The sequence below is a fragment of the Phoenix dactylifera genome, chromosome 2 (genome assembly GCF_051530095.1).
Source record: "Phoenix dactylifera cultivar Ajwa chromosome 2, Ajwa_hap1_PhDact_Kaust_v1.1, whole genome shotgun sequence".
NCBI lineage: Eukaryota > Viridiplantae > Streptophyta > Magnoliopsida > Arecales > Arecaceae > Phoenix > Phoenix dactylifera.
Genome location: NC_143191.1, coordinates 6,917,202 through 6,928,375, shown reverse-complemented (window position 1 = coordinate 6,928,375; position 11,174 = coordinate 6,917,202). Strand labels below are relative to the sequence as shown.

The window sequence follows — 11,174 nt, the reverse complement described above, 5'->3', positions numbered from 1 at the left end:
ATTCAGAAAAATTTCCCTAATAGTTTTTGGTTCTTTTTTCCAGCGGTTTCAGCTATTGCTAAATCCCCTCTTTTTTGTAGCATGGAGTGAAAAACTTAAACCCAATGTTAAGTTGGACTAATTTCAAGTTGAGATTTGGGTAACCCAAAATCATCAAAATATCTATCGTGAGCCATCTAACATGACTTTCTATGGTTAGTTAATCAAAGTTGCATCCTGATTGCTGACTTTAGTTAGCCAAAAAAAAAAACAACATTGATTCTGAGATTCTCACACTGGCCACGTCAGTTACGAGGCTTAGGGTTTGGAAAGAGGTTTATCGTGGCACGATTTCGTGGAAATTATAATATTATAAGCACCCACATCGACACCCACCTCCGAATGTGTAAGTCTTCTTGAACTCTTCTTCGCAGACAGCCACTAGGATAAAGCGTAAGTCTTGTTGAACTCTTCTTCGCAAAAAATCTTGATAGAGAAGAAACCAAAGGAAGGCCATGGAGGTTCGCAAGTGGAGACAAGAGATCAAGCCTTTCTCTTTCTTTCCTTGGACTCCTAGCGAGCAGTTCGAGCTCCAACGAGCCATCAATGGAGGAGACCAAGAGAAAGAAGAGAAAAGACGAGTGCTAGGAGGGAGCAAAGAAGTAGGGAAGAAAGGGGAAGAAGATGGTGATGATGGCTTTTTCGTCACCCAGACAGCGGAGGAATTTCTTGGACAGGATCTCCTTCATGTTATCAATGGAGAAACCCAGGGAAGAGAAGCCAAGAAGAAAGAAGTGAAAGAAGGAGCAATCTAGAGGAGCGTTGCAACTGGATGTTGGGACGGGAGCCTATGAAACCAGTCAGGCTGCATTCTTCTTGAATGATGGAGTTCCTAGTTTGCTTATTTTTTATGTTCTTCTGATCCTTAAGTTGGTTCTCTCTCTTGAAGGTTTATGAGAGTTGGGTCTTGTAGCCTGTATATATATGAGATGCCAATCTTGACAGTCATCCAAAATAGGCAGTTCAATCAATGGATGGTGTATTCAGTTGCTTGGATCTTTTTGTTCAAAGATTTAGACCTCTCTTCCATGTATGTATGTTAGATAAACGCCGTATGAAAGGTTAATGGGTTTGCTTGTTTTGATTTATTCTTGCACCGCTTGCTTTCTCTTTTTTTTTGGATGCAGCATTCTCTTGAGATACCAGTGTGATGTTATGCTTTTAATCCACCTTTCTCCTGTGTTGGAAAGTTTCTTAACCCCCAACTCGACCCCAACATTTCTGTTCCTGTGCTGACATCATTCTAGTGTAACTGGTGTTGTGGCTATTCTTTTTGCATTTTATTCATTGGATCACAAGCTATTCAAGTATGTGTTTCTTTTCATCAATGAGTTAAAGCGGATGCTGATGGGTGGATCCGTCATAATATTGGTGCAAGGTGTAGAATAATAAAAATCCTGCATGTATACAGATAGATAACAAGGGATGGAACACTAGTGATACTATATAAGACTTTATATTAGAAACATGAACGATCGGCATTCTTCCAACTAGTTTTCAACTAATTATATGACAATGCATACTAAAATCTTTACAATCTATATCTAAATCTGCAGATAAATTAAATGCATATATCTACCGATGAGATACATGCATGCACTTGAAATTATTAGTCGCACTGATCAAGGTCAAAATACAGCCGATAGTCAAGACCAAGAAGATCATATCCAATATTCCTATTCATCTGAAAGTAGGTCCCGATCATGTTAACGCAATCGGTCAGTGCCATGAGAAGGCAGGTCCTTCCATGATCCACCTCAGCATATAGTTGGGACTTTTCCAAGGCTAGCACCAATTCACCATCAAAAGAAACTGCCACCGTCGGCACCAACGTCACCACATCGTCAAAGGTCCCGTTGAAGCACAAGTCCCAAGGATCATTTAGACTGTGGCCTCGTCCCCCTCGGGGGGATTAGTTTGTTCTAAAGTTTCTCCGATTGTGTGGAGCCTCCGCGACGCGCGCATGTTTCCTCACCTTGGACACCACCAGATCGAACAGCGGCTTCCTCAAGAAGGTTAGGGGCGTCGACGAGGTGAAGACAGTCGAACAATTGCCACCCAACAACTCTCCGGTGAGGTTCAGATTCTCCAGGCCAACGCCCATCCCTCTCAAGGTGGGCGAGAAGAACTACACCGTCTTGCCCACACGGCACTTGGTTAGGGGGCTCGACGTCCTGCCTTTCAACCTCGCATCCGTCCCGAGGTGCAGATCGCTGGAGGTGTTCCCAAAGGGGTCATCCCAATCCTTCCTAAAGCAATGAGAGAAGGTAAACGGTGCAGAACTAAATTTGAACACGAGCGAGAACATGTCGCTCCCGATGAGGCCCACCCTTGCTGGAACTTGTCTTGTATAAAAGGAGTCATCACTACCACAGCCAAAAGGCATGTTATTGTAGGAGACACTATTGATCATGAACACATCGGAGGTGAGGACACTGCTGGTCGGGACGTCGTTCGCGTAGGACTGGATGTACTCGCAAGTATCGTTGCTACTGCATTTATGCTTCTCGAGACTAATGCATTCCATCAACGAGCAAGAGAAGGTGATGTATGTTGAGGACTTGGAGGGGTCATAGAGCGGGCTCGGAGAGGGGCTGCAGCCGGGACACGGCACGCACTGAGTCCAGATGAAGTCGCCCGGAACATCTAGCATCCCTGTCACCCGCACCGGAGGGGTGCCAATGGCAAATTCCATCACGTATTCTCCACTGATCTGATCGAAGCCGGCCTCCTCATCTTCTCTAGCCAGCGGCGTCAGCGACTTGCGGCAGCCCTCTAGGGCTGCTTGGAAGTGGTCTCGGTAGGCAACCGAGCGCTGGTGGAACCACCGCCACTTCTCGTCCGTGGTGCTGCTTGAGTCGAAAAGAGGTGACTCAGGGGAATCACGGTGAATGAGGCAGATGCGCTGCTGGTGGGAGAGAAATAGGAGTACAACAAGGAAGAGAAGCAAGAGGAACGACTTCATTGAAGGAAGAGGAGCAAGAGGAACGAAGGCCATTGGGGGACTTCGAACGTTTAATTAGCTGCACAAGAAATTCAATGGTTGCTCTATTTAGTTTAAATTCTGCATGGGTATTGCTCCTTTTTATACCATCCCATGTTACCATAATCGGATCGCCATCTGGATAAGGATTATGCATCATCCTAGAGATTATCCGGGTGAGTTGGCCTTTGCTCTTGATCCGTACATATATAAAACTGAGTCATCAGGCCCATTAAGTTGGATTTTAATTTTAATAGTGACATTGTACCTATTTCTAGTAGATTGGATTTTAATTTTAATCTATTAAGTTTAAGGCCCTGTGACTTCTTTTGGGCCCTAAGGTCCGATTAAGCAATACTATACTAAGCAGGAGCTTCGTGGCCAAGAGATTTTAAAGATGGCAATAATGGCTTTATGCACCACTATATAAGTAATATATAAAACACAGCATGTTGCTTGGGTTCGGGTCGTTCTTTCGTAAGAAAGAATGAATGATCCATTTCTACAATACCAACCGTTATATCGTACCCCTCACAGATTTTAAAGCATTTTTAAACTCTATTCATCCACCACACGGATCGCCAACGGTAATGAATGGGGTGGCCATGAAGAGAGTGATAGTTGATCCTAACTCCATAGTCAATCTCATACTTATGTCCACTGTTGAAGCGCTAAGCATTCCCAAAGAAAACATTGGAGGAGCACCTATCGAGGTATATGATTTTTCTTGGAATTGTGAAATAAATTTTTGTAGGAATGGGTTAAACTTGCCGAAGAGTTTCCAGCGGAAGACCCTTCAATGCCTAAGTCGGAATAGAGTGACAAAAGTATAGAATGGAATGGAAAAAGTTTAGCAAAGTGGTATTCTCTATGAACGATATTGTGTTGAGTTGTGTGTCATTGCATGTTGCATATATGAGGTCCCCCGGATCGCCCCTTTATATAGAGGAGTTTGATTTTGTCATTACCTGGGTTGGTGTGGTGTGCATCAATTGTCAGGCAGTGGCCGATACGGCTAGGACATGGGCAGTGTACAGTACTGCCGCATGCCGAATGCAGAGCTATTGCAATGGCCAATTGCTGTCATGATGGCTAATTGTCAGGACTGTCAGTCCCTATAAGCACGTGTCAATTGGCTCCTTGGTTAGACAAAGTTGCTCACCTCGGTCGGTTGGCTCTTTGGCTGGGGCTGAAGTCGCCTACCTCGGTTTGTACCAAGGTTATCGAGGTCGTTTTAGTTCGAGATCGAGGTATCCAACATTTCTTCCATTGCTTATCGCCCACGTCTGAGACCAAGCTACATTTCAGTTTGGGTGATGAAAGTCAAATTGTTACCTCGATCGAGGACAAGGCCTTCATTAGGAGTCAATAAATGCATCAATTGGCTTCCTCGAAGCATCACTGGATACGGGCTGCCCCAGGGCGCCATTTATGTAGGGCTCTTTCAAGGCATCATTACTGCAGCAATCTTGGTGAATCGTCCGCACGATACCCCAAGTTGGCACATAGCTCGATTTGGCTAGGTAGCTGAACTGATGCTCTGATCAAGGTCGTTTGCGCGTGTATATAAAGGTGGCCCCTCCCTTCAAGTTATACTTCTTGCTTCATATGCTTCCCTGCTTGAGTTCTTAAGTGTCCAAGCTTCTCGGGTGATGCTTCGATGAAGTTTCTCGTCTTTGGCTCTAGCGTCGTTTGCATTCTCTGTTTTTCGGTGGGTATCTGTTCCCTGGCTGCTTGGCCTCTTTTCTTTGTCTTCTTCTTCACTTCCTCATCTTCCTCTTCATCTTCCTCTCCTCTTTTTCCACCATAAGTGATGCTAAGGTTAGCACCTCAGAAGGGAGTTAGTCGTCAGACCATTCTCATCAGGCTCAACAGCCGTCACCTTCGGTTGTGACCGTCCAGACTGTGAGGTGTCTGTTCACACACAAGAGGAAATGGACCTCGCTTGAGCCCAACATTTCACAACATTCTGATCTTATCCTCGATTTTGTAGCTTTTGCCACCATGAAAACCGACCTCACGCCGATCTGTTAGGGGAGGAAGCTGAAGAAGAGGTCGGTCGTGGCCGCCGAGCTATGCTTTAATCTTCAATTCCAAGCTTTGATCGGGCCAAATAATGTAAGATAAAGAAAAAATCGGGCCAAACTGAGCTCGAGCCATGCTTTAATCTTCAATTCCAAGCTTTGCTTGTTTATCAAATGGGCCTATTTTCCAAGTCTAGCCAGACTCGATGGGCTTAAATCTTTGGCTCAAGCTGGCCCAAAAGGCTTCGGGCTTGAGCAAGTTCGACGAGCTCATTTGGCCTATGAACATGTCTCATTCTGAAAAATTTATTCTGGCTTCAGGCTAGGTTTATGCTCGAAATTTTATTCCAAATCTTACTTTGTCTGGCTCGAGCCCATGCCCACCCTGAAGCCCAATCAGGCCCAGCGCAAATAAGCTTGTTTCAGCCGAAAGACTAGGCTTAACCCAAATTGGCCCAATTGATCCGAAATTCTTGCTTCGATTGGTCAAAAATGGCTGGGTCCAACTTAAAAAACTCTATCCTAATAATAAATTTGAGCTTGGATTAAGCTAGGTTCAAGCCCCAAGGTTCCAGAAGTTAGGCTTGGGCTCCGACCCATTTCCAACTTGGTCCACCCCTAATTAATCTTTAGCACGGATTTCACTTTATCTATGGGTCTTATAAAAGCTCCCATAAGAGCCATAGGATCTCCAATTATATAGTAGCTATTAAAACAGGATAACAAGATTTAAATTTCCATTTATATTACATCATTGATGCCGTGAAAAGACTTGAAAAAGTTTCATAACATCCATTTTTGCTGACTACACCGCAAATGTTAGTTGTCTATAACACTAATTGATTCCTCACCTCCACCATTTCTATCTTTTCTCCTGCGTGCGCATGCACCTTGGACGAGGGGATAAAATCAAAGTTCATCACGTAATCTTCTCAACCGAAACCTCCAGAAACAAAGACCATACTTGCCATTTGCAACATTTTGAATAAATACTCCATCATATATTATTATAAAATAATAAGATCATAATCCATCATATATTTAATATGAAATGAAAAAATATTAGATCTATGGATATTTAAATACAGCATAGCAAGTCATTAGTAATTGTCTTTTCATTTTTATGTAGGATCATGATCATAAAGATGTATTAAAACTTAACAAAATATTAGTATAATCTAATTACCTGAACGGGATATTGGCAGGGTACAAAATTGATGAAAAATATTTTCATTGATATCAGTATATATTAATCAAATATGGTTATTAATAATATTATTAATTTCTATATTCATTTAGTCATACCGATGATTTTTTTTATTTAATAAATATAGATTAAGCATATATCATCATATATTAAGAAAATATAATTATTGATAATTTCATTAATTTTTGTATCAATTTAGTAGTACTTATGAAATTTTTATTTAATATAATTTAATATGCTAATAATCTTCTTATTAATAATATTATATTGTTATATGATGAAGAATTACATTAAATAAGAGCCATACCTATTATCTAAAGTAAAGAGCTTTATTAATAATATCATTAATATAGGCATCCACATGGTGAATGGAGAGCTTTGCATAAGCAAAACCCCTATTTTAGTATATATACTAGTTGTAAACCTGTGCATTGCACAAAATTTGGTACGCAGGTAAGTTTTGACCGACTTACAAAATAATGTTTTTTTATTATAAGTAATGAGTAGTGTAACATTTTCATGATTATTAGACGTTGCACCTATTATTAACTAATGCTTGCATAGTCATGAACATGAGTAATAGTTACATAGTAAATAATCATAGAGAGAGAAATTTTTAAATTGTAAATATGCATGAATATTTGCATACTGTAGTGCTTGCTAGCTACATAGATTTTGAAGAGGTATACCCTTCCCATGCTATGGTAACCTTTTTATATTCCGCTTCTTTGAACATTCTTTTTTGTCATCAAGAGTCTGTTTACTACTCCAAATATATAGATAATCTTAGCACGGAAGATAAAAAGCAAAAAGTTGAAGATGATAATGAGGTTGGAACTTCTTATTAGTTTTTTTGATCCATTGACATGTGATGTTTTTTTTTTTTGAAAAAATTAACATCTGCTTTTTTTCTTAAGAACTTTTTGTTAAATAGCTGATAACCTTTTCCCGAAATACTCATATTTAAAATTTTCTAAGAGAAGAGTAATAGATAGCTTTATCTAAAGAATTTTTTGCTAAATAGATAATAAATTTTAAAAATTTTTAGAAGTCTTTCAATTAAATTTTTATTTATTGCTCTAAATAGATATCTCTACAATCTATGTGGCATATATAACAAAAGTATTTGGCCCTTCTTAAATTTTTTGAAACACATGAAATTTTATAGAAGAATATTAATAAATAGTTTTAGCTTAAGAAATTGTTTATCAAATAAATGGTAGGTATTTACTATATACATATTATGTGCAATCCTGTTGAAAAGATCTTTTGTTATATTGTATAGATTTGTGTTCTTTGGAGGAACCACGATGCTCGTAAAAGAACCATGGTAGCACTTGTACTTCCAATGTGCACATATAATACTTTTGTGCAAACTCGGCATTTGCAATCTTGACGGTTAAGATACGGCATTGCTTGGAGGAAACATGATGCAGGGCATGACGAATTAAATTGCTGGTCGAGATTTATTTAGGTGGGTAAAGTGGATGGCAGATCCATCTACCAAATTCGGCACAGATTAGTGTGGTTCCTCTATACTTAGGACACTCGAATATCGAACCATGAATGAAGAAAGGCACGGGAGAAAAGTATATTGGCTAGTGATTGTGAGGCCCCAATTCTTAATTGGAAGGGACACCAAGGCCTCTGCGCCTCCATCCCTTGGATAGATAGAGGGGAGGGCCGAGTTTCTAGTTTTATCATGTTGTTAAGCAGTTGAACAATGAAAATAGATAGCGAGTGCCTGATCGAATTGATCATGTCATGTAGGAACAAGGTTCAAATCTCTCATTTTGTTAGAATGCCTCAACTATATAAATCACTATACTTCCACTTGACACCTATCGAATGAGAAGAAACTCTTATGTCCAGTTCTATAATAGAGATGGAATTTGGAAACAATCAAACAAACATCAACTATAACCTTAAAAGAACCAGATTATGTAAACAACATAGAGGAAGAATGAAGAAGTTATCCTGTCGAGGCTGTAACACCCAAATGTAAGAGTTAGAGTAGGAGATAGAAAAAAAGATAGAGCGTTATTTGACTTAGAGTATGAGAAAACTTTACTTTCTTCTCTATTTTCTATGAGAGCTAGAAAATCTTGCCTCCAATAGCTATTTAAAGACTCCCACACTCTCTTTCGCTTCACTATTGACAGGTTTTGCTGATCACCACCGCTAAACCACCGCCGATTTCTTTCTCTTTCTCCTCGTGGCATCCAACGACTTTAGCTGATAGTGCTCATCGAAGATTTCAGTTGAGCACTCGCTAGAGTCTTAGGCTCTGAGAGAAAGTTCTCTTTCTTTTCTTTCCTCACTCTTCTCTTTTCTCTCTCATCTTCTCTCTTTCTCATTCTTCACCACTCTTTCTCTCTCTAGAAATCCTACAGATCGGTGGAGGTCCAAACATCTTAATGGGTCTGCGATATGCAGCCCTAGGAGGGTTCCGAGTTGGCATTATGCTGCTCTAGGAGAGGGTTCATACTGACCTCGTTATGATCATTTTCTATAATCTATGGACGATTATGATTATTCTGATGATGAGATTTAGCTTTGTAGTTGGAAAATCTTCCGGGCAAGAAGGTCTTAGGCAAATTTATTTGATGCACTAAGTTAATAGATCGAGGAATGGATCCATGTTCGCTGTACTTGAGTTTGAGACCGGTAGAGGTAAGAACTCTTGATCATTAATCGCTTATATATATATATATATATAAATTATTTTATGCATTACTGATTTTGCTTTGTATGGTATATGATGGATGTATACTATATACTTATTTGTTAAGTATATGTGGATCTTTATAAAAGAACGTATCATATATTACCAATTCTGATTTGTGTGGACTTTGATACTTGTGTGCATTGAATTTTGTAAAAGAGTATAGTATTGAGTTATATTCACATAACAAGTATGTAATTGAACTATGGTTTATGATGCTTTGGACTAGCCACTTTTTTGATGCTTCGCCATAGGCTGGAAATGTATTATTGATGCCTCATCATGGGCTAAAAATATGGTACTGTTGATGCCCCACTATGGGCCAGAAATGTGGTACTGTTAATGCCCCTCCACGGGCCGAAAATATGGTTATGGTAGTCCAGAGTTGAGAACCTAAATATTATCGGATCCGATATTGCTAATTTAAGAAATTTATGAGATGAGATTTATTGATGTGTGTTTCCTATGCACATTTTATGATTATGGTATTTTGATGCATGAAATTTATATAAATAATAATTATTTAATAATCTCTCATTTATTATTATAAAGAGGGGTATGTGTGTGAAAATTCTTATTAGGCTGCAAATTTCACACCACCTCTTTTTTATTCTTCTAAAATTGCAGAATGCTTAGTCTCGAATAGGTCAAGCATAGAGTTTGAGGGATGGAGTATTTAGTTAGTCTATTTTCTGATGCCAATAGACAATTGAATATCTTGTAATAGAACAGGGTCGATTATTTGAATATGGTGGATCTATTTAGTTAAATTATTTAGCTAGTAGCTATTAAGTTATTGGATATTTGTTCATCTTAAGTCTTGCATGATCTCGAGAGCATTGCTCGAGGGTTCATGCGGCCGTGTCACGTGGTAGACCCAGGTGATGGGTTCAGAGCGTGACAGAGGCAATCATATTTATTTTGATAGATATTCTGTTCAGGCGCTTGAACCTTCTTGGATTATAGCTGGATAGATAGAAGCAAAGCGGAGAGCAATGACATAATATGCGCATTGTGGTGGAAAATATGGGTACGTATATTTTTCGACAAACTTGTTAGAGTAAGATCTATGGAAATACATATAGGTTCAAAAAAAGGATCCCTTGAATATTGGGTATCTATTATTAAACCGAATCGAACACCTTTTGAAATGGCTGGAGTACCAAAACCTAAAGTTAGTGCAGTTATTGAAATAACTGCATGCAAAATGGCTATATGAACTCAATTTATTACTTTACGATGGGGATGTAGAACTAAACAAAAGGAATATTGAGGATGATAAAACAACCTCATGTTTATCTATTTTTGCATGGGTAATATTTCTTTTTTTTCCTTCATTCTTTGCATTGAAATAACATATTCAAATAAAAAATATATGATTCAACCTCAACCTCTTTTTAATGTAGCGGATAACAGCGAAGCTCGAGAATTGATGTGCATTCGAATTATAGGAGTTGGTAATCACCAATATGCTCATATTGGTGACGTTATTGTTGTTGTAATCAAAGAAGCAGTGCTAAATATTTATCTAGGAAGATCAGAAGTTATGAGAGTTGTAATTGTAAGTATACCTGAAGAACTCAAATGTGACAATGGTATGATAATACAATATAATTACAATGCAATGGTCATCATTGATCAAGAAGGAAATCCTAAAGGAACTTGAGTTTTTCGGGCGATTGCTTGGAATTTGAGGTAGTTGAATTTTACTAAAATAGTTTCATTAGCTCCCGAAGTATAATAAATACTAGTAGATGACACTAAGATTTGGCAGGCTATCTAAACTATCTCAAATTAATAAACTGTCTTGCGCGTATACTTTTTAAACTTTAATAATTCAAAAAAGGAAAAAAAAACATGTTGATTATATCAAAATTAGGAGGTACAAGAAAATGTATTCGTTATGGGTGGGGACACTATTGCCAATATGACAACTTTTATAAGACATTAACATGAATAAAAAATGAATGGTTCAAATAACATCTACTAATATCACCGAGACATTGTTAAAATACTTTTGAGAAGGTTTTATTGAAAACGTTCAAAAACATTAGAAAAATAATAAATATTTGTTAGTTACAACCTTTGAATATATAAAGACTAGAAAACGAACATATAGAACTATTTTAAAATATACCAACTGACCCAATTTATGAATTTATTTCAACTATCAATGAATTCCTAAAATTTTAGGTG

At 38.5% G+C, this 11,174-nt stretch overlaps 1 protein-coding gene across 1 annotated transcript; it reads right to left on the bottom strand.

Moving 5' to 3' along the window:
* Window positions 1-2,167: 2,167 nt before the first annotated feature.
* On the bottom strand, window positions 2,168-3,037 carry LOC103719548 (aspartic proteinase CDR1-like). The gene has a single exon (XM_008808841.3). The coding sequence runs from the start codon at window positions 3,035-3,037 to the stop codon at window positions 2,168-2,170; it is 870 nt and encodes a 289-aa protein (XP_008807063.3).
* Between the last annotated feature and the right edge of the window lie 8,137 nt (window positions 3,038-11,174).

What these genes read in the sequence shown, in the direction of transcription:
- LOC103719548 (XM_008808841.3), bottom strand. Translation starts at nt 3,037, where the DNA reads ATGGCCTTCGTTCCTCTTGCTCCTCTTCCTTCAATGAAGTCGTTCCTC.